The 23,066-nt window shown below is 34.0% G+C and overlaps 2 protein-coding genes, 1 long non-coding RNA gene, 1 other non-coding gene and 2 pseudogenes across 5 annotated transcripts; 1 reads left to right on the top strand and 5 right to left on the bottom strand.

Annotated features, from left to right (window-relative positions):
- Positions 1 to 1,073: 1,073 nt before the first annotated feature.
- LOC120148531 lies at positions 1,074 to 1,169 on the bottom strand. The gene has a single exon (XR_005518375.1). It is a non-coding gene; the product is annotated as a small nucleolar RNA snoR128 (small nucleolar RNA).
- A 2,317-nt stretch (positions 1,170 to 3,486) lies between these two features.
- LOC120148517 lies at positions 3,487 to 6,069 on the top strand (annotated as a pseudogene).
- A 108-nt stretch (positions 6,070 to 6,177) lies between these two features.
- On the bottom strand, positions 6,178 to 11,332 carry LOC120148474 (oligouridylate-binding protein 1B-like). The gene is made up of 12 exons (XM_039161584.1): positions 11,068 to 11,332; positions 9,755 to 9,816; positions 9,285 to 9,387; positions 9,048 to 9,124; positions 8,902 to 8,963; positions 8,711 to 8,798; positions 8,487 to 8,562; positions 8,362 to 8,392; positions 7,907 to 8,026; positions 7,682 to 7,770; positions 7,025 to 7,201; positions 6,178 to 6,705 (listed from the first exon to the last, which is right to left on the bottom strand). Exons 1-12 carry the CDS (start codon positions 11,167 to 11,169, stop codon positions 6,421 to 6,423), a joined length of 1,272 nt encoding a protein of 423 aa, XP_039017515.1. The 5' UTR covers positions 11,170 to 11,332; the 3' UTR covers positions 6,178 to 6,420.
- A 643-nt stretch (positions 11,333 to 11,975) lies between these two features.
- LOC120148472 lies at positions 11,976 to 13,785 on the bottom strand (annotated as a pseudogene).
- A 4,249-nt stretch (positions 13,786 to 18,034) lies between these two features.
- LOC120148484 lies at positions 18,035 to 19,754 on the bottom strand. Its single transcript, XR_005518370.1, has 2 exons — positions 19,254 to 19,754; positions 18,035 to 18,350 (listed from the first exon to the last, which is right to left on the bottom strand). It is a non-coding gene; the product is annotated as an uncharacterized LOC120148484 (long non-coding RNA).
- Positions 19,755 to 20,208: 454 nt separating this feature from the next.
- Positions 20,209 to 22,509, bottom strand: LOC120148489 (protein NEGATIVE GRAVITROPIC RESPONSE OF ROOTS-like). Of its 2 annotated transcripts, none has more exons than XM_039161595.1 (5): positions 22,376 to 22,509; positions 22,129 to 22,201; positions 20,810 to 21,369; positions 20,530 to 20,720; positions 20,209 to 20,441 (listed from the first exon to the last, which is right to left on the bottom strand). In XM_039161595.1, coding segments are annotated over exons 1-5 (831 nt in total). In that variant the 5' UTR covers positions 22,382 to 22,509; the 3' UTR covers positions 20,209 to 20,440. The 2 variants fall into 2 exon arrangements, with proteins under 2 accessions (XP_039017526.1, XP_039017525.1); XM_039161594.1 differs by having other exon boundaries at positions 20,210 to 20,441; positions 20,549 to 20,720.
- Between the last annotated feature and the right edge of the window lie 557 nt (positions 22,510 to 23,066).

Raw genomic sequence — 23,066 nt, 5'->3', positions numbered from 1 at the left:
ACCAAGTTTGTGCAAATCAAGCCAATTTTCCTTTCAATATTCATTTTGCTTTCAAGAACACCATTTGTGCTCATTTGTAATTATCTTTGAGTGTTCTTTTCTTGTTCTAGAATTGTGCAAACATCTTACCTTGTGAGGTTTTCCTTGTAAGTTTGCAAATTTGTAATCTTCTCTTTGGGAAAAGAGTGTTCTCAAGAATTGGGGTATATTCTTGAGGGTATTGTAAGGTTATCTCTTTGGCCTCAAAAGAAAGAACAAATTAGTGATTTTGTTGGAAAATCCTTAGTGTGGATAGCTAAGGTAGTGGACGTAGACTTTGATTGAGAAAGTCGAACCACTCTAAATCGCTGTGCAAATCTTTTCAATTTTCTGCAAAAGCTTCCACCAAATTTTTAATTGCCAATTCACCCCCCTCTTGGCTAATTCCGTCAATCGATTAACTCAACACACTTCCATATAATATGATTGAATATGCATCTTCATTGTCAAGCTGCAGGTGTTTAGTATTCCAATCATCAGAATTGATTCAGAAACCATTAGAAATTGAAAGTACTTGTAAGAAAAGAAGCAAACTATAAAAAAAAAACTCTCAAAGTATGATGAATTGAATGTGAACAAACTTACAACACCGTTTGAAATTAAATTCTTTTTAAACTAACTATAGAAACAGGGATAAAGAGGGACAAACAAAACAATATGATAGGCCAAAATTACGGGGAAAACTATTTATAAGAATTGAAGAAAGAATAAAATGAATTGGAACTAATCATCACAACAACCAAATTGCAAATTCATTAAAGAAGTTAACTAATACATAATGAACAAAATCTAAGCAAGGCAAAGAACATAAAAGAAGTGGTTTTAACCTTCACTAAGGTGAAAATACAAAATACAAAATATCATTTCGGGGAAAAATATATGTGCAAAGGTAATATGACCCTCTAAGGATCTTAATATATAAAAATCTTTTAAAAAAATGAAAACATACACATATCCCAAAATCACAACTGAGTCCAAAATCCAAACAACAATGAGTGAGACAGATGGTGAAAAGCTATGATTAAGTCACTATGTTGCTCAGGTAACCGCTCAGGATCGACAAAATAGTCGAAAGTTTCATCAAGCATTCAGCAAATGCCTTCATTGATTCCAAAACCTCATCATTGCAAACTAATTTGATAGCAAAAAGGGAGCATAAAATCAAACAAAAGTTCATTTCTCAGTCAAGTAAAGAACCTATGATGTTTCTTTTTCTTTTTTTCAATCCATTATAATAGATCAAATCAACAGGTGCACATCTTTGTAGCCAATTATGGATTTGAAAAGCATAACCACTTGTAATAAAATCATACCATCTACACCAACCATTAGCCCCAATTGTGAGAATAGACATCTAAACCAGTTAACAGAACAAGAAGATTTGGGGGGAGAAAACACCATGCAATTCAACATATACGAAGCAATTTGTGAAATCTAGCACTGTCTACAACATCCAATACTAGAAGAATTTATGAGAATTCAACATTAGTGCATGATTGATCCAAGTATAACATCTATTCTGGCCTCCCTCAATTTCTAAACATTGTTGCTAACTAAAATCCTTCACTACCATGTTTCTAAGAAAATGCCTAGAAGTTTTAGGTGAATGCAAGTTCAGGGAGCATCAAATCCAACTTACACCAAGACTATCATTAAGCTTATGTAAACAAACCTCCCCCGTTTCAACTAAAGTCCAAAACATGCCAGGACAAAAAAATCCTACCCAAAATGTTTCCATGTATTCTTTTCAGAACAAAATAAACATTAAAAAGCCCTCACACTAGGGACACTAATTAACTTACTTTTTTAGTGAATTTCGTGAAAGACAACATGAAAAAAAAATTGCTATACAACAGGATATAGGACCAGCACTACATTAAAGGGGTGTATTTGAGCTTGAGTCAAATTCATAGACAACACATAACTCAATCTCGATTATGTTATTCAACTCTTGAAATTTGCTCGAGCTTGCTTAATATAAGGTTCCTTTCCATATCCGACAAACAATAGCATCTGCTCAAGTTTCAGTACAGTAAAAAGAAGTAGAGCATGGTCTTATTTTTTAGTTTCATTCCAAACAAGCAAACTGTGCTATAAAAAAATTAAACCCTAAAGAGCCTAGTAAGTAATTACTATTTTAATCCTTTAAATCCTTTTCGTCATCTAAAGTTCAAAACAAAAAGAATCAAACAATGAGCAATGCAGACCTCATATTACTATATTTTTAAAGAGGCCCAAATTTCCACAAGTTAGCCTCGCATACAAAAAATTTAAAATAATAATAAGAAAAATTAAAAGAAATTAAGAAATTCAAACCTTTCAAACCAGAGCTACTACCTTCTTCCTTTTTATCAATCTTCTTTGGCTCGCTCTTCACTTCCTCCTTGACCTCCTCTTTTTTTAATTTCCTCCTTTATCTCCACCTTCGGATCCACCTCTTCAGCCTTCTTATTCTTCTCCTTCGCAACTCTCACAATAGTCGCAATCTCCTTATCGACATTATCTTTTCGAAGAAAATCACTTTCTTTGGCCAGAAAATCGAAGACTTTGTCCAAAAGCCCAACTGGATCGGATGGATCCAAGCTCGCGTTAAACGGAACCGCTTTCAGTGGCGGCGATGAAGAAGTCGAGAGTTTCATTCCGGAATCGCGTTAAACGAAGGGAGAAGGCTATTTTAGACCAGGGGACGGGAATAATGAAATACCTAAGGGAGACGATGGAAAGATATTCCCGGGAAAACAGTAAAAAAAGTTACTGTTAGTATTATTTTTTAACTGGTACTTGGTAATGAGTCTCCAAACGTGGGTATATTCATCTGGGGGAAAAATATTCCTCCCAGGAAAAAGTTATACCGTGAACCAAACAGGACCTTAAATATTATAATATTACCTATTAGACATAATTTCTCTAAATTTTATTGATTTAATACTCTTTATAATAAGACACGCTACATGAAACGCACCTAAACAATGACCAAAGACACGTTCTTTGAATCGCGCATTCCAAAAAAAAATATTGACATGACACCATGTGAGAATGCGCGTTTCAAGAGGTGCATATTTTAAGTTCTTGTCACATTAGATTCCCTAAAAGCATATTAAAAAAAATATGATTTAAAAAAATTGAAAATAAAACTATAGGGACTAATATCGTAATTTAATATATATTAATTCAATGAGTTGAAGAGCATAACGAGGTTAATTTATATAGATATATTGTAGTGTTTAGATTATATTTTTTTTGACAACGTGAAATAAAAACTAAAAGTTATATTTCTTAACTTTTTTATCTCTATATCTAATGAATCTACTTAAACACTATACAATATGTATTAAATTACGATATTAATCCCTATAAAATGGTGTTAGATTAATAAAATTTAAGAAAATGATATCTGGTAGTGTTGTATTATAATATTTAGGTATATATATATATATTGGTAAAAACGCCGGCGCTTTGGAGAGATCAGCAATGGCATAGTTAATCCAGTGCTCTTGCTTCGTTACTCTCCCATGCTCTAGTCCATCTCCACTCTTCCGCAAACCGCAATTTTCTGGTCAGTTACCACTTCCCCTTCCCATTTTTTGCTTAACTCTTCTTTGTTTTGCCTTTTTTTTAAATGTAAGCTTTGGGTTTGTTTAGTTTAGCATTATGCGATTTTTCCTGTATTTATTCCCAAAAAATACTGAATTTTTATTCAAAACCGGAAATGGATGGGAGGTTTTGAAATGGGTATTTGATGAATGATTGAATACTGGATGGGAAAGTTTCATATGATGAGTAAAAGGGTTTATATAATTGAGTTAATGGTGGAGTAAACTACGATTGTTTAGTAATTTTGGAGTTAAATTTGATGTTGAAACCAGGGAAGCTAGCTCATTTTACGTGTAAAGTAGGAAAGTTTGGACAATTCATTGAAGATATTAATGAAACAGCTGAAATTCATCATCTGCTGCGAGAAAGATGTAAGGAGTCTTTACTACAGTGCCAAATACCAGAGGGAAAGCGGGTCTTTAAATGAATTTCATCCCATTATGATGAAATTTTAGAACAGTTACATAATCTTGAGGTATGATGGTGAGTCCTATTGGCAGCTTTTTGTGTTATTATTATTATTTCCGATCTTGGTAACAAACAGAGCAGTTAGCTTCTTATTTCACGTTTATTTTGATATGATTGTGAGCTATATGTATATAATTTGGACATTTAAGATTTATATAATGCTTAAATTTCAATATCTGGAGTTCATGAAAGATGCATATGCCTTGAAATTAATTGATTGTTGGCGATTTATGGTGGTATCAATTCACTCTTTGTAAATTAACAGAATTTCCTCCATTTTCTTCAAACAGTACTAATTAATTGAAAGCTTATACTGGGGCAGGGAAGCTAAAGGTTAAGAGTCCGGGTGATGGCATTTCTTGCCCCCAACATTTTGATATTTACTGCTCCTTTCAAAGCCCTGGCTGAAACTTGTGAGGCTAATAACTCCTTTTTCAACATGCCATTACTGCTGTTTGTATCCCTTATTGGTGCCACAGTTGGAGGTAACTTTTTACTCTGTCTCGTCTTTGGTTCTTGTCCATAATGGCTGCTTAAATGAACATAAAATGATGCAAACACAACCTGTGATTGATATTTTATTGTTCACGTTGTATTTGATTTGCTTGAAGAAATTGTTATCCTAAAATTCCTAGACTCGGATTTGATTCCAAGATATTGTGAAAAGAAATTCCCAATGGCTAAACCTAAAAGTTTAGAGAATCTTGTCTCGGTTCTCAGAAGCTCAGAAATAAGATAGCTGTTTTCAGTTTGGGATACCACCTTGAAATGGGTGATTGAAACATCTAACTATTCAGTTTTCCTTCTGGTATCCATTCTGATCAATCCATTTAACTAATTGAAATGATCTTGCAATGGCTTGTTCTACATTATGTCGGATTTATATTCCTTTTTCTTCTTTTTTCACTTTGGAAAATGATGTGATACAGATGTCCATGAAATGCATTAAAAACCATGTTGTAAAGATTTATATTTCCCAGATAATCCACAATTTGTACTTCAGGATTGCTTGCACGACAGAGGAAAGGGGAATTGCAGAGAGTGAACGAGCAGCTGCGCCAGATAAATGCTGCTCTAAGAAGGCAGGCTAAGATAGAGTCATATGCTCCGAGCCTGAGTTATGCACCTGTCGGTGGTAGAATATCTGAAAATGAAGTAATTGTCGATCCAAGAAAGGAAGAGTTGATATCTCGGTTGAAGAGTGGGAAGAATATTTTAAGGAATCAAGAACTTGAGAAGGCTTTTGTAGAGTTTAAGACAGCACTGACCTTGCTAAGAATCTAAAAGATCCTATCGAGGAGAAGGCGGCTGCCAGAGGATTAGGTCTGTTTTCTCTTCGTTTACCTAACTACTCTTCATCTCTGAATTTGCATTCTATAACTATTATGGTTTAAGCCAACCAAGTGGCCAAAGAGAGTTAAGGATTATGATGCCTTGTGAAATTTTGCTTTGGATCTGTGTGCATTAAGCTATTGTTTTTGGAGAGATCACTCGGTTGGCAACTTTAGTTTATGTAAAGGCTAGCAGCAAACTTAACAGTCTTAACTTGAGTTTTATTTATTCAGGTGCCTCATTGCAAAGACGAGGCAAATATCAAGAAGCCATTAAATACCACTTGATGGTTTTAGCAATATCTGATCGGGAAGGAGAGGACTCTGGAAATACAGAAGGTTATGGAGCGATTGCTGATTGCTACACCGAGCTAAGAGACCTCGAGAAACCAGGGAAATTCTATGACAAATATTTTGCCAGGTTGGAAACAGACTGATGAAGCTGCAATCCCCACCAGTTCCACCAACTTTAAATGTACTTCTAAATAGTTGTAGAGGCAGACAGCTGGCGGATATCCACCTTTTCTCCCTCCTTTCGCATTACCATTTTTAGATGCCAGGTGCAGTCTTTCAGACTGAATTTGTGAGTTTAACAATGAGTCAATGACCGTTGGATATTGCATTTTACCGTTATGTTTCTTGCAAAGTGATAAACCCCATCACTAATATTGCTTCATATGAAATTGTTTCGAACTGTTCTTTTTTTCTTCTTCCAAACATGACAAGAATAAATACCAAGCATGTAGAAGTAACCTCCAGAGAAAGGTTTATATATATCCAATGATACTGTATGCAATATATAGGCGAAAATATATTAAGAAGCTTCCTAACCGTGTTTAGAACTCAATAGAATGTCGAAATAGGTAAAGGATGCAATAGACAAACACATGGCTATAGATAAAAGCAGTGCCTCCTAAATGTTTATAACTCAAATAAAACATGCCAATGCAGAGGAATTAAGGATATTATCACACGAACTCTATTTTTATTACTGATAGTACAATAGCTGCTGGGCAGCAGCAACATTCTGGAAGCCACCATCATATATAGCCTGGCTGCCTCCAGCAGCACTCACTCCCATTGCTGCCTGCTTGAGAGGGTGCTGTCCCTGCTGGTGCATTAGGGCATGAACGCCACCCATTTTGCTCATAGCCAACTGCCTCTCATAAGCTAAAAGGTCAATTGCTGAAAAACCAGGTAAAGGTGCAGCTGCAGGTGGGGGAAGTGGATTTGAACTTGTCCCAGGTGGTGTAGGTTTGCTGCCCCAAGAGCACTAACAAACAAATTATAGATGTCAATTTCTGAACTTCTCAATTATCCAATGACCAAACAGCTTTTTTAAAAGTAAGTTGGCAAAGTAACTATGAGATTACAGATTAAGTAAAGACTGAATCTAAAGATCATTGACCATCCCTAATAGCAATCCAACTCATTGTAGGATGTTAACTGGTCAATGATTCAATTTATATACCAACTTACGCACAGAACTTCAAAACCATACTCCAAAGACTCAAAAACTACACATCAATATCTACATATTTATATTTCTCACATACAGTAGCCATACTCTGACTGAAAACCAGAGAACATACCTTAATTTGCTTTCCACATAGAAATGATTGAGTGCCCCCCATCTGAATAGCCAAAGCAGCCCCAGCATGTGTATTGTATCTAACAAAGCCAAAGCCTTTGTCACGCTGAACCCGAACCTCCTCAATCACCCCAGCACCAAGAGCATGGAAGTGACGATGGAGTTCAAGTTGAGTGACCTACAGGATTAAAAGATAATTGTTTAATTCAACAACCTAAAAAGTTCCTTCAAAGTACAATGAATATTCAGAACACAAGTCTAACTCTCACATGCAGTAAAAACTTCACTAAAGGATGGGAGTTCTAACAGTCCATACACTTGAGGATGCTTCAAGAGCATACCATAATTAGTGAAACGCTTGTACTGATAGGGTAACACCCATTTTGGCACTAACTTCCATGTGCAAAAATAATATTCCCTCCGTCCCAATAAAGTTGTCACATTTTGACTTTTGATGGTTAGAGTTTTTTAACTTTGATTATTTATTATTGATAAAAAATTGAAAAAAAAATATACTTCAAAAATTTTCAAAGTACTTTTTAAATATATACTTTACAAATTTTAATTAATATGTTTAAAAAATTGGTTCCAATCAACTGTGACAGTTTAAGAGGGGCAGAGGGAGTAAATAGAAGAGCTGTTGCATAGAATTACTTGCCTCTGGAGCAAGATTGCCCACATAAACAGTAGTATATTGAGGAGTATTCTCTGGAGCCTCATTATTGGTGGTGGTCTCTTTACCATCCTCTGCATACCAAGGTAATAAATGTAAGTTTATTTCCCTCTTGGTGCAAATTTTAAAGATCCATAAAAGCGTGTTTCGCATTGAACAAAGTATCATTAATGTGAATGATTTTAAAGAACCCAACTGCAACAAATATACCTGATGAACCATTGGTTAGTTCAACCACACTTTTAGCATCTGAGCTTTGCTTGTCATCGTTGCTACTAGCACCCTTCGTTGCCCAGTTACAACGGATCTGCCGACTGCCAAGCCACTTTCCTAGAACAATAAATCAAAAGCACATTTGAATTTTAACTGCAATTTGAATAACAGCAATTCATGCATGTGATTTGTCTAAAAATAATACTAAATACAACAATAACAACTCAGCACAACATTTTAACGAATTAGTCCTCTGCACATGGTGATTTTACAAAATAATCATGAAAGAATAACAGAGGAAAAAGAAAAGGGAAGACTTTTTTACTACTATTTCAGTAACATATTAAGAACACTCCACAGCATGAAAGATACGAAGTAAAACTTTTGAAGCTAAAAATGCAATCAATGAAGATATCGAAAGTACATGTGTATAGTAAAAGCATAAATCTTACCATTTAAGTCATTAATTGCACTTTGTGCATCCTGAACAGAGGGGAAAAAAGGTCAACACCATAGACGAAACAACATTATAATGGAAGAAATAGGAGAGACCAGAAGCTTAACCAAGAAACAGTACCTGCTGGTTTCGGAATGAAACAAACCCAAATCCTCTTGAACGACCTGTTTTTTGATCCCACATAACCCTCGCATCCCTGAATCAGTTAAGATATCAAAACTGATATTCATTCTGACACCAATAAATTACCACTGTAGCTTAGGCCTTTACTTTTAAGAAGTTAGATTCAAGCCATGCACAATGCATTTATTTAAATCAATATCAAAAAGAAAAAACACACTTACGAACAACTCTGATAGACAGAGAAGCATGCAAACAGCATTGCATCAGTAACCTCAGGACTGAGATCCCCAACAAAAATATTAAAGTGACCTGCACTAGTTTTGATAATATCAAAGAGTATAACAAGAAAGAAAATTTCCAGCACATGGAAAATGTTCTTGAGCAAAATTTTCCAAACGAAAAATGAGAAAACCTGATGTATCCTCTCTCTGACCACTAGCATATGCCCAATTGACCTTGATAGGCTGTCCAAATCTGAAGATTATATGATATAATATCAAAGCTAACCCCAAACAAAGTAAGAACCTAAGAGGTAAAAAACTAAAAGTTAATGCTTACAAATGCCTTCCATTTAGAGAAAATATAGCAAGAGCAGCTGATCGATGATCGAAGTAGTGAATGAACCCATATGATGACTGTTTCCAGTAGGAAAAAATCATGTCCCCATTTGGAAATAACATGTGAAAGGGAAGGGGAGAAAAACTGAGTCAAGAAAGTTAACCGTTGCACAATAAGAGCACCCTCATAGCATCTTAGAGGTTCAAAAAGGATGAGGGCAAATATTGAAAACAATACCTTTTCCTTTCTAATAAGCTTGCAAGCTTCCACAGGACCAGTACTTGCAAAAACCTCTTGTAGTAGTGGTTCAGTCACTTGAGAATGGATGTTTCCCACAAACCTACAGGATCTCAAAAATTAAAAAACTAGAAGTTCAAAAAAAAAAAAAGGAAAAAGAGACAAAAAGATCATATAAGCAACTTTATATGTTGTTTAAAAGATGCAAGAGCATACAAGCATCTATCAGACTATCACATTCCAAAATCCATTTATCTATCAATTAAAGGAGCCATTTGCTTAGAATTTTGCACAAAGGGTCACAGCAACACATTCAATCACCAGACTCATGAAGAAAAGCACCTCTAATGTATATGGTTATAAGCACAAAAGTGACTAGGGTAGTTGCTTGAGCAAGAAGGGAAATAAGTGATGCAATATACAAAAGAAACAAAATGGAGAAAGGAAAAAAAATCTACGCAAACACTCACACGCTGCGGCAAGTACTTGGATCAAAACCAGGAGGCAGATTTCCACTTGGGATTGGCTCTATCTGCGGAATAAAAAAATGAAAAATAAAAAAAGAGGGGAAAAGAACAAACGGTGTACAAAAAATGTCACTTCCGACTCAACTCAATTCTAAAGCCTCCGAATCTGGGAAAGAGGATTTTTTGACAGTATCCAACAGTCAACCTAGAAAAAAAAAAACAAAATGCTAACTACAACCATCACAAATGCGAGCATCACTTCTACTTTGAAAACATTTTCTACTTAAAGACAGAGACAATATAGGCTTTCATCTTTCATTTTTTTCAGTACAGACCAATAAAAAATAATTGAGCCTAAAGTGAATTCCTTCCTCCTAAGTTCAAGGATAATGATGCTCAAAGTTCCCTTGAACTCCTCCTCCTAACTCCTAAGTGAAAAACAACTATATACTTTTCTGCACAATTCAAAGATAAAGAAATGCTGGACATGTAACTTAGAAAGAATGCAAATACATTAAATGTTGCACCACATATTTTATATATTAGCTCCATGACGTTATATTTCAGCAATATAAACCCAAAGATTCACAAAATGAAAATGTAGATGCCACGTTTTAAACTCCAGTGCTTGAAAGAAAAAAAACCAGATAAGTTGCACATTCAACAAAATATTTCCAAACTAGAGATAAAGATAGATAAATATAAACATGGTCAAAATGACTGGTTAATTGATTGTGCGTTCGTGCCAAAAAGATGACAATTAAACAGTTTAGAACACAATCAGTCATATCTCATTTCCAAAACAAAATGAAGATTATATTAGTAATAAACTAAATAAAATCAAAGAAGTAAGAAGCACAGGTAAATGAGAAAGAAAACGCAACAGAGAACCTAGTAGCTTTTCCATTGAACTTTGTTTATGAGAAATAACGATATTTGAACATCAAGAAAACGAAAATGTAAAATATTCATAATCAAATATATCAAATTCCAAATCCAAAAATATCTCTGACCATAAAACAAGAAAACAAAAGTTCTTTTAAATCACGTTGAAATAAAAAAAGGAACAAAGTCGATAGAAATCAAGCAAAACTCGTGGTACAAGCTCATCTTTCATCAAATTCCACACAAACCCAATATCCACCAATTCAAATACAATAAAACAATCAAACAAGAACAGGAAGATCCAAACACGATTTCCAGGGGTATCCAACATATCATTCCTGAAAACTGGATCAAGTACTAGCAGATGCTTAATGAAAAGAGAAATTGATGAAAAATTAAAGAGATAATAAAACAAAAAAAAAATAGAAAACCTGAGGAGGTGCCAAGATGCCAGGGTGATAGAGAGACTGTTGTTGGAGGAGAGCTTGTTGCATCAGGGCCTGTTGCTGTTGCTTCAGCCTCAGGGGATCCATTTTTCCTCGGCCTCAGGAGCTTGTGTGGTTTCCAAGAAGAAAAAAACACCTTTTGTTCTCTTCACCTCTGCTAGGGTTCGGAGTGTGAGGGGACCTCGATAAACGGAAGAAAGAAAGGAAAGAGGACCTCTACAGAGAGAGAAAGAGAAAGGTGATGAGTGCATCCAAAAATGATTTTATATGAATTCGGAAATATATAAATTTATTTGTTAATGTTGAAAGTGTTTACCGCAACAAATCATAACATCACACGTGTACATGTGTATTAGGAAATTGATTTTTTTTGGAGTGAGTTTATTACAATTTATTTTATGTACAACAAAAATACAAAATCCATGTCCAATGGGCAATGAGGCTTGGAAAAGTACAAAAGCTTCAGCCCAATAGGCTACCTTACGGTGGCAAAATTAGCCCAATAGGCCAACAGCAAGAAATAACATCTCCAAAATTAATTTGAGAAAACTCGTCATATTGATGTGATGAATTTAGAAAATATAATATTTTATTAAAATTTTGTCACGTTAAGATGACAAGTTGTAATAAAAATATATTTTATTAAAACACATTACGTCGACGTGATAAATTCTAATCACTATAACAAATATTGTAGATTCAAAATTAATTTTAAAGATAACTTAACGAGCCAATTTTTTACCCACTTGACTTATTGGACCAAAATTATCCACCTAACTTAAAGATAACTTACTGAGTTATTGGGACAAGTTGCCACATTGCAGCTCTATTGATGGCCTCTCTGAATTATAAGGGAAAGAAAGATTATGCGGAAATTAAATTCGGTCCTTTTGTAACGTAGTCCCTTTTGCATACGCCCTTCCCCCTCTTGGGAGGTCAGTCATCCAAATCAAAATAATTTGCTTGCTTCCCACGGGAACCCCGACGGCCTCTAGTTACCAATCATGGTTTAACAACATAAACTTGAATATTCATCCCTGCTTTTCTCATTCATTGATTTTAAATCCTCTAATGAAGTTATCATCTGATTTCAGTCTGCTTCCTACTCACCAATGATAACAACTAAATAACAGCAAAGTTTCATCGAGTAGACGATAGAAAACGGATTTTATGAGGGCTTTGTTGTCTAATAATCAATGGATGAAACTTGCACGGAAGAATGAATCAGATATCAGTCTGGTTGTAACAGAAGAATCCGGAACCTGTACACACTAATTAAGGCGGCCCTATGTTACAACACAACTGAAACAATGTTACTATAACTTGAGATGGACTGCTCTCGTCGGGTTTAGGAGGCGGAGGAGACCCTCTAATGTCGTTAACTTGGTATGGCGCTCTTGCAGCTGCCCTGAAAATGAAGCCGATGCTGTCAATTTAGTGTTGTAATTCAACAAATACAAGAAGAACAAGATAAAATCACAACTTGGGTCTTTGATCTGGTTAAACCTTCAACGCCAGGCTATGCAGATCCTGGAATTAAGATTCTACTGTGAGCCTAGTTTTCATATTGTGTTTCGATGTTTGAGGGATAAAAGGAAAAATAAAACAAGGGTTCCTCATAGTTTGCAATCTAAGACGCCAGTTTTTACTCCATTTGTCAAAGGATACAAGTTTCCTGGGATCTGGGAGAAGTAAATAGTTTATATGAAGCTTTTGCAGCATCGGAAAATTTTATAGTTGAGGGAAAACTTTCTTACCTGTCTTTTCTCTTTTCGAAGAACTTGTGAAGTGAATTTCTTCGGGCAATTCGTAAATCTGCAAAGAAAGCAAACAACTTAGAGTTGGCCATTAATAGTTAAAAAACCTTGCAAAAATTTCCCAACAGGAACTTCCTGGATTTGATTGAAGGTCAAATAATAGTTACCTGAACCGCCATATTCACACAACTCAACGGATGGAACCCGAGGAGGACTATTTCCAGTCGTGGTGGCGACGTTCACGTCCGGAATTTCAGGATTTCTAGACTCGACTTTGTCTATTTTATAATTAACTTTTTCCATGATGGTTTCAGCAACAACGCCACTGCATGCAGTTGAGCATCCATAGCTAGCTAAAATGTCCATGATTTCCTTGAACTTGTGTGAAGGAAAGTCGTTAATCTGTCGTGTTATTGGTATCTTCCTTGGAACCGGAGGCACCAATCTCTGGGAAAAACCCAGAAGGTTTCGCGTTTGAATTTAAAGTAGATGCCCCAAGAGTCGGTTTTAAATTCTCAGAAGAATTATCCATATTAGGCAAAAAGTTCATCGTCGCCGCTCGTTGCCTACATGATTCAATCCCTGAAACATCACCAGACAAAGAGATCTGTAAATTCTTCATATAAACGACCCATAGAAATCAACCCAAGCAAAAAGCTCATAGATCATACAACCCTTCTAAAAGAAGAAGAAGAAGCAAAAGGGTACCTTTAGATTCATGTTTTGAAGCCATCCCAACACTGATATCCCCAAGATTTCTTTTTTTCTTTCAAGAACTGGCTAAGAAGATTGACGAAACTTGCTCTCTCGAGAGCCTTGCCGAACTTTTGGCCTGAATTGGACATTGCCGCTTCTTTTCCTTCAATCGTTGTTGTTGTCTGAAAGCTCTCGAGCTTCTTACAAAAGCTGACTGAAACAACTGTCAAAGATGAAAATTTAATGGGACATCAAATTTCATGGTCTTTATCCGGTTTTAGGAGATCTAAGCCGGAAATGAAATATAACCTGGGATGAAGGAAAGCAAGCTTATCCAACTCTCACCCCACGTTCTTTAAATCCGATGAGTAAATGAGTTGTCCTGGTTTTATCTTGGAATTGTCAATAACACTAGTTTATGTATTTGATTTGGAGCACGTTTTTATTACAATAATGGAAAAAGTAAAAAGGAAGATAAAAACAGACTGCTTGTACAGTTGACAGTTGTACTATAATAATGTTGAAGCCTTGAAAGACAATAGTAGAGGGGTGAAGAAGAGCCAGGGTGAGTTTCTTTGCAATTTTGCTAACCTTAGCTCGATTTCTTTTACTGAATGTTGAAGTTAATTATTGATTGAACCAGATTTAATTGAGTTTGTTTCTTATTTTTTTAATCTATTTTATGAATTACACTTTTAAATTATAAATGATTATAAAGTAATATTTATTTTTAAAAAAAAAATTAATTTATTGATTAAAAATACATATCCTTCTAACATAATTGCTCAATTTAGAACTTCTAAACAAATAAAATTTCTTTTTATCACAAAATCACTCAATAAATTCTATATTTAAATTTATTATTTGAACCTCATTGAGTCTTTGAAATTAAATTAGTTATTATGCATGTTTTCTTATAAAAGCTCCTAATTTTATTTAAAAGGGATTACAATACATATTTACAATCATAAGTATAAACTAAGCACACAATTAGAATATTTTCCTAAAATTATTGACACATAATTAGTAATTTAAGATCATGTAAGGATCATACAATGAAAGATTAAAAAAATTTAATCAAAACTCGAACAATGATAAATACAAATAAATATGATCGCATCGACAATCTAATCGCAAAAATGACCAAGTTATTGAAAGATTATTGATAAAATAACAAATTAGATATAAACGACATGAAAAAATTATTCACGAACAAAAATCAAGTATACAAACCCAATCGGAGGATCTAAAATAAAGAAGATTAATATGATAATACATGAGTGTCATTTTGATCAATTATGGTGATGTTAGAGGTAGGTGGGATAAAGTACTGGTTGGACAAAGACAACATGATTGTGGAGTAGTGTCTGTGAGCCTTTAATTACTTGTAACCAAAATAAAAATTATGGTCGTACCTACGTTGTTTTTGGTTCAAGCCCAAAAAGAAGCCTATCGTTGCGCTGTGTGGTATAAGGTCATTATTGTAAATAGGGACGGAGCTATAAACCTTAAATTACCTTGTCATAGTTTTAAATTGTGATATTTAAACTAAATTATATATATACTTTTTTTTTTAAAAAATATAGGGTCAATTTGTTTTGGTATAATACTAAAATCAACCCATCTTTTATTAAAATGGTCATTTTATTTCTTATTCTTTTTTTTAGCATTTTGACTCCAAACGTTTCATTTTGGGATATAAAATATCACTCTTTTATAGTGTTAACCGTTTGATAACTAATTATTTTTATACATTGAGGGGTCTTTTTTGCCCTAAAATGAAATATTATGTGCCAAATTACTCTAAAAATGAATAAGGACTAAAATAATTGTTTGAATAAATATTGGGTATTAATTTTGATATTATGCCATTTCTTTTTTAAGAGGTCAGAATATTTCTAAAAGTGGTGTCATTTATTTATTTTATATTATATAATATAAGATTTTTATAGGTAATTTTATTTTTTAGAAATTTTTGGGGTGCCATTTGACAACCCTATCTTTTGATGGCTCCGTCAGTAATTATAAAATATTATATATTTATAATATTTTTTAATTATTGTCTATGTTTAAATTCTTAAAATTATTTTTTTAAAAGATAGGTTTAAATTCTTACAATTATTTTTAACAAAAAAATAGTAATACTTCAATTGAAAACTAACATTAGATTCTCATTTATTTGGTTTAGTTAACAATATCGATTAAAAACAAAATTCAGTATTAAACCTTATCTATCTAATAATATATAGTATTTACAAAGACACACACAAGCCAATACGAAATATTAGTTCACCAACAACAATAACAACGGAAAGCCAACACGAAATACTGACAAACGGGAAAACACACCAACAGCATAAAACGATACCAAAATGTTGCACAACAAGAGCTCCCGCAATCAATACATTGCCAGAAACCATCTCGTGGCCTCAGCAATGGCGATGGCGATGGCTTGGCTTTTGAGGAAATCTCTCCTATTGTTGTCGTCAACTTTCTTGGTACTATTGCCATGGGCATTTTCTGCATCGGATTCCGAGGCCTTGTTGAAGCCGAAGAAATCTTTAACCAATACCGGAGCTCTTGATTCTTGGGTGCCGGGATCACCCCCTTGCAATGGTCATCGGGGATGCAGATGCAAAACAACACAGAACTCCTTGCAGATGCAGTATAGTCTTTCATCTTTGATGTGTGGCTCTCTGAATATGGTCCTAACGGAACATGGATTCTTGCTGTGCAACTGTCAAAACATAACTAGAATTTGCTACACGGATGAAAACATACTAAAATTGACAAACTTATTTCTTACGGAGAAACTACTTTTACTTAACAGTAAGAATAATAAATAAATAAATAAACTAAGAAGAATGGAAAAGATCAAGGGCTGGCCAGAGATATCCACTACCGTCGAGAATAGTTTTCTTCAATTTCAAAATTGATAAGAGTTTTACAAAACAGTCTTTTTCCCCCACATTCTTTCCTTGTTTTTCTTAATGAGGCCAATACGGCAGCTGATTAGGCATAATTTCAATTGATTTTTAAGAAGGATAAATTACACATTGGTAATTAAATTTTATTATCTCATATTTTATTTATCGTATTTTAAATTTTATACATAAAATTTATTTTTACCATTTAACCGTTTAGAGTTATTATATGGATTATTTTAATAATAAAATCTGTCACCTAAGGTTTATAATTTAAAAAATAAAATTCTTTAAATTTTACACTCAAACCCTAATCTTAAACCTTCATACCTCAAATCGCAAATCATCATCATCTTTCTCCCCTTTTTCAAAACCCCAAAGCTCAAAAGGGTTCAACATCACTGATCGAATCGTCTCCCGTCGTCACGTTGAACTCGAGCTTGAAACTCTGGTTGACAAAATCTGGAAACACCAAATGAGCCCAGGGTTTCATTTGAAGTTATTGGCAGGAATCTGATTTGTGTAAGAAGCAGAACGAACGAAGAGATCAAGTTTTTAAATGTTCCGATAAAGGTCAAGTGGAAAACGACGATTGGTTCTATGTTTTGAGTCAGGTTCCTATTTGGTCTGTATTGAAGAAAACGGAAGAAAATGAAAAAGAAGAAATGGATTTGGGTAGTGAGAGTGGAGCAAAGACTGTTGACATTGAAGATATCGACTCTATTAAATGTAAAATTTGCTTCTTAGTTCTTAAATTTTGTTACACTGGATTTGTATTTGGTTACTAAGAAAATGAAAATCATAGAAAATTATTCACTTACATTATTTTTAACTGATTTGTAACTTATTCTTTTTCTAGTTGGATGATGAACTAATAAATGCAGAGCTTGATTTTCTTGTAATTTGTAATTGAGTGTGAGTTTGAAGTTGTAAGTATGATTGCTTATTTCTGAAATTTGCTGAACTAAATTTGTGTTTGGTTTCTGAAATTGGTTGCAGTGAAAGGAAGTAAGGTCCGAAGAGTAATTTATGCTACGAGATCGAAGGACCGTGACAAGCCAAAGAAGAATGGTGGGAAACGAGAAGTTATGTGCAGAAGAAAACTGTTGTTGCAGGGGAAGAAAGGTGGCTTTATCGCGGATGATGATGATGATGAAGAGTTGGAAGAAGAAAGCGAATTGGATGAAGAAGAGGACGAGTTCAAAAAAATATTTAATTTAATATTTTTTCTGACATGAAATTTAACGGATAAAAATATTTAATTTATCAGCGTCGTAACACAAAAAATTCGATGTATAAAAATCAGTGATTAAATTGAAAAAAATTGAAAGTATGATGAGTGATGGGAGAGATAATAAAATTGAGTTACCAAATGTGTAATTTACCCTTTAAAGAATTACCCATTTTGAACTTTCATGTTGATGGTTAAAAAAGAAATTACAATAACAAGTTAACAGCCACCATTGGAGCAAGCAGAAGTAGTTTCTTGATTTACTTAACACGATGGTCATCTCATTAAATACTTCTGAATATTCTCTCTTTTTGTTAATTAAATATTTATTCAAAATTTCAGTCAACATAAAGTAACCTGGGAGACTTCCCATAAGTGAAAATATCCAACTAGAGTTCAAAACTAATTTTAAGGCACCAGCAAATCGAGGCTAAGCCTAGTCAGAAACATTGTTCACAAATGTTACAATAACTGGATGCTGAGAGGGAGATGGAGGATCTTCTAGCCTACACAACGCATCTACTACACCAACAACCGCCATAATACTTGTGGATCGCTAAAAGAGGAGGCAGGGGACATGCATTAGTCCAAATCAAGAAACTCCATTCTTTTCCTCATTGTACCTTTGAGATCTGTTGCCTCCCTTTCTGCTTTCTGTGCCTGCATATGTTCATGGAACTCAGAATCCAACTATAAATACTTCACAACATATATTTATATATTAAAATCTAGATTTTTGCCAAAAACTGAGTTTTGATCTGTAAAGAACAACTAATCTGCGAGAAAATATAGACCAATAAGATATTTTAATTAATTGTGCATGAAGATTTAGTTCAACTGATAGTGATGTGTAAAATACACTAGAAATCTGTGTATATACAATAAAACCACATCTGAAGCATTATGAAAATGATGCTGTTGATAAATAACTCTAACAGTAGGAACCATGCCAATCACACCCAAGCATTATGAAAATACAACCAATTTCTTATAAACTTCAATTCTTCTAATGGTCAACTAATCAACAACAAAATTAACCACATATTGACAAACATACCATCAAAAGAACCAGCAGACAAGTACAAACATCTGACTTCTATTATCTGTGAGGACGATTCAAACAAAAGTTTTTCCATGAATGATAGACGGTTAGAATCATCGTAATCTGGTCTTCCTTATTAGAATCATCAGAATTTATGGACAGCATCATAGGAAATACCTGATTAAGCTCCCATTTGACCAATATCAGTAAACAACAAAATTATTCACAGCATGACCGCCATCAAGCTTTTAACTAATGGCTTCTACTAATTATTATTGACTATTAACTAATATCCGCAGTGGACTGCAGAATCATAAACAATTAAATGAAGAACCCTACATAAGAATAAGCACAGAACTAGAAATTCAACGACCCATCACCATATAAACACAAGACAGAACAACTACACCTACTAGAACAACTCAAAGCCAATGCCAAAAGAAACAATATATTTGCAGCAAAGAACAAATCTCAGGACACCATAAATTTAACAGCAAAAACAAAAGAGATAAAGAGCATACTGTCAAGATAACTGGCAAGAGAAGTAGATAGGTAGATATCTTCAGGGCCTGCCCAAGACATTGATCACCTTTTTTTCGGTCTCTAAAAAAAAACCTACGCAGAAAATATGAAGTACCAATTACCCAAACATGAAATATGGCATTGGCTATTGAGAATTCCCCTTTTATAATCTACCCCGAACTCCAAAAAATTAACAATGTAAAACCCCTCCAGAAAAACAAAAGCAACCCAAAGAAGTAAATATCACGAATAACCCAAAATCAAAGATTCTAATAATCCTAGATCCAAGAAGAAGAAGAACCTAAGTGGAAAACCCTCGGAAGATAAGAAATTGGGGCTTATTTTTCTCTTCCGATTTGAAGGGACTAAGTGGTGTTGGAGTAAAAAAATATATATCAGAGAAGTCGGATCCAATATCGCCGGAAGAGAGAGAAAATGCGGGAAAATTAGAGACGGATGGGAAAATGGATTGGGGATTAGGTTGACATGGTGGAATTTGGTTTCATCTGCTTTTTCCTTTTTTAATTTTATTTTGACATAAAATTCACCCAATACCTAAATCAATTATAACTCATAACGTCAAGTATCAATATTGCTACTAAAGATAAGTATCAAAATCAGTTTTATTCAACTGAATTAATTAGTATAATCTGTTCTTTTAAGTTGACTTGAACCTTTTGTTTTGCTCATTCAACTACAAAATATATATCCACTTTTGAACCAGTAGTAATCACAATTACATGTAAAAATTATTAGAAAATAGGATAAATTTGGTGATTGCATATTCTATCGCAATCTAAAATAATAAATAATGATTTATGTAATTCATATAATTTTTATTCAATTGATGTTTCCAAATTATATTTAATTATTCTTATACTGAATTTAAATTATTATTTTTTATGATTAAATTAAATAAATAATGTCTAGATATTGCTGTCAGTGAAATACAGATATCTATTGCAGATATATCTCATGAACATGGGTTGCATTGCATCCATAATTACAACCATAGAGAATAAGGGGAAGCTCTCAGCTATAACAAAACACAGATCCATGTCTGAATCATACACTTGTCTTTTTGTCTTATAACTTTTGATTCACCACGCTGAACTTCCTATCCTGAATCCTAGATTGGGACATGGGAACCAGCAAATCTCGGTGCCGTTAAATCTCCAGGACAATATCTGCAATAGGGAAACATGCAATAAGATTCAATAACATGTGACTGAAAAGCGTGGTTTGTGCATGTTTTTGGCTAATGATTAAATCTACCATGAAAACCCAAGCTTACACTCGGAATCTGTCTTCACCCATTTATATCCAACCTCACTCTTTCTCTTCTGGGTTTCATCTTCATTATTTGGCCTTCTGGGTGCTTCTTTGTCTTCTAAATATATCTTCATGGCTGATGCTCGAGAAGGATTTTGATTGTAAATATTCTTGTGAAGCATTACCCTCAAAAGCTGTTGAATGGTAAAAAATCTGATACAGTTTCGCAGTTAATTATAATGTTTATAATATAAAAAAAAAATCAGGTCTCCGCTTAATTTACCTTCTCCAATTTCGATTCCTGCAGTGTATCTCTCAAACTCGGTGCAGGTGAAAACCCAGCGCTGCAAACAAACATCTTCTTCAATAGGAACGAAATGGATTTCTTCCCGATGGGTTTCTTCTTATTTTGGGCACAAATGTCCTTGCATCTGCCCAGGATAACACTGATGGTTCGATCAATGTCTTCTTGGTCCAATTTATCCACCGAATCACAGCAAAGTGCATTGCTAATCCTCCTATCAACTTCCAAGCTCGATGGACAGTTGAGAAACCTATCCAATGGTAGTTTTGCCAGTTCCTTTTTATCATCGGAAGCGGGTTTTCGGGACAAGAGTTTTGTTAATTCCTTTTCTAGTTTCACAATTTCTTCGGGCGTGAATTCATGTAAATACTCGGACGAAGACGGCTCCTGCACCTCTTGAATGTGGAAGGGATTTTTTGGCGTGACGTCTCGGGATCGAGGATTCTCGGCAATGTCATTATTGTTACCAAATGTTCCTATTGCCAACAATCCATGAGGCCAATCGCTGAACTCTTGCCGAGACTCTTGTTTCATGTGCTCTATCAGAGAAAACAACAAGAAACGACATGTCAAACACTAGGTTGAAGATCGCATGTGCGACATGCCTTGTACCGTGGTAGTATCCGGGTTATGCTTTGTAGATTTTAACGACAAAGACCATGGATTTATCAAAAGACTCGGATCCATTGTCTCTTATTTTGGTTTTAAAAAAAAGTTTGAAGAATATATTATTGGGGGAAGTTGAATGAGAACGGGTCCCTCTTAAACAAGCATACAGGACAACTTACAAATTACAATGTTTTCAACAATATTTCACGTTCATCCCTATTGACTATAACTGAAAATATATGTGAATATGGATGCATGCTAACAGGAAAGAGGAACATAAAAAACGAATTCAGTTGATGCATATAATATTTTTTTTAATAATCTTAAAGTGATTATTACAATGTAGCATTTATTTTGAATATTTATTAATTATTGACAATGTACACATATCTATAGACGTAATTATTTGAATTCAGGATCTCTAGAAAAATAACATTCCCTTTTAATAATGAGACCATTTAATGAGTTTATATAAATTTGGATGACTATATATATATATATATATATATGAATGCATGCAAATAATAGCCTAAATCGATTCATGCATGCAATCATTCTTTATACATCACATCTAATAAATTTGGATTCTAATTACAACAGTTATAATTATTTTATTTATTTTTATCCGGATCAGTGCAGTTTAATTACTACGAAACAGAAGAAAGAAGAGAATAATGCTTACGACTTACGAGTAGCAGGAACTGTATATAATTTACTGCTTCCTTGTTTCCCATTAAGCTTATTTTGCACCCAACCAAAGAACTACAACCAAACATGTGAAAAAGATTCATCAAAATCATGCAGATAGGAATCCATTTGCAGATGTAAATTTGACCTCAAATCTTCACTTTATCTCTCAACAACGCAGGCGTATGCAGAGAATCATACATGCTTTCGTATATGTATGTATGTATAAATGGAAAAACGCAAGCTTACCATCATTTTGACACGTAGAGTATGATAAGCCGAGAGGCTTTTGGGATGAGTTACTTGGGAGCTTTCTGCACTTAATTTGGAAGAGGATGGCGGTGGAAAATGTATCTGCAAAACTCATGAATAAAGTAGGCGTATCTTCTTGGCCAATGAGAAATGGGCTGTGCATGGAGATATATATAATAAAAATTGCAGGGCTTTTATGAATTTATTGACCTCTTAATTCTATGTGTATATTTATTTATATATATATACTAATATAATTTATCAATGTATGTCCATATCTATGTAATAACACGTGATTTGGGAATACCATGGGCAGGATTCAATAAAGTCTGGCTGCAGGCGTCCTCGTAGGTCCGGTTTAGTCCATTAGATCTCGTTGTTCAAACAGTTAATTCGATCACCGGTCGAATCAAATTTTTAGTAACTAAATTAATCAAATTTTTCTTTAACCGTTAATTGAATAGAATTTTTAAAAAAATATTAATCGAATTGAATAAAGTTTGATTATTTCGGTCGGCTAACTAAATTAACCGAAATTTAGTAAATTTTAATTAGATTAATTTGAATATAATAAAAGTATTTTTTTTATTTGGGTTAAAATTTAATTATGTATCCATAATTTAATGGACTTGGAGTTTGTCTCATATCTCCTCGGCATTTGAACAGCATGAGATTCTTCTATATCCGG

Source organism: Hibiscus syriacus, unplaced genomic scaffold, assembly GCF_006381635.1.
Source record: "Hibiscus syriacus cultivar Baekdansim isolate YM2019G1 unplaced genomic scaffold, ASM638163v2 tig00110962_pilon, whole genome shotgun sequence".
Classification (NCBI taxonomy): domain Eukaryota; kingdom Viridiplantae; phylum Streptophyta; class Magnoliopsida; order Malvales; family Malvaceae; genus Hibiscus; species Hibiscus syriacus.
Note: the sequence above shows the minus strand (reverse complement) of the source record. Positions and strands in the feature narration are given on the sequence as shown.

Excerpts from the sequence above, each read along its gene's own strand:
- LOC120148474 (XM_039161584.1), bottom strand. The coding sequence starts at position 11,169 with ATGGATCCCCTGAGGCTGAAGCAACAGCAACAGGCCCTGATGCAACAA. Across the intron at positions 9,125-9,284 it reads AGCTTATTAGAAAGGAAAAG|TCATCATATGGGTTCATTCA; the intron begins GTATTGTTTTCA and ends TACTGGAAACAG. Across the intron at positions 7,202-7,681 it reads TGGGCAATCTTGCTCCAGAG|GTCACTCAACTTGAACTCCA; the intron begins GCAAGTAATTCT and ends TTAATCCTGTAG.
- LOC120148489 (XM_039161595.1), bottom strand. Across the intron at positions 21,370-22,128 it reads ATATACAGTTCCTGCTACTC|AGCACATGAAACAAGAGTCT; the intron begins GTAAGTCGTAAG and ends TTTCTCTGATAG. Across the intron at positions 20,721-20,809 it reads AGGAATCGAAATTGGAGAAG|CTTTTGAGGGTAATGCTTCA; the intron begins GTAAATTAAGCG and ends ACCATTCAACAG.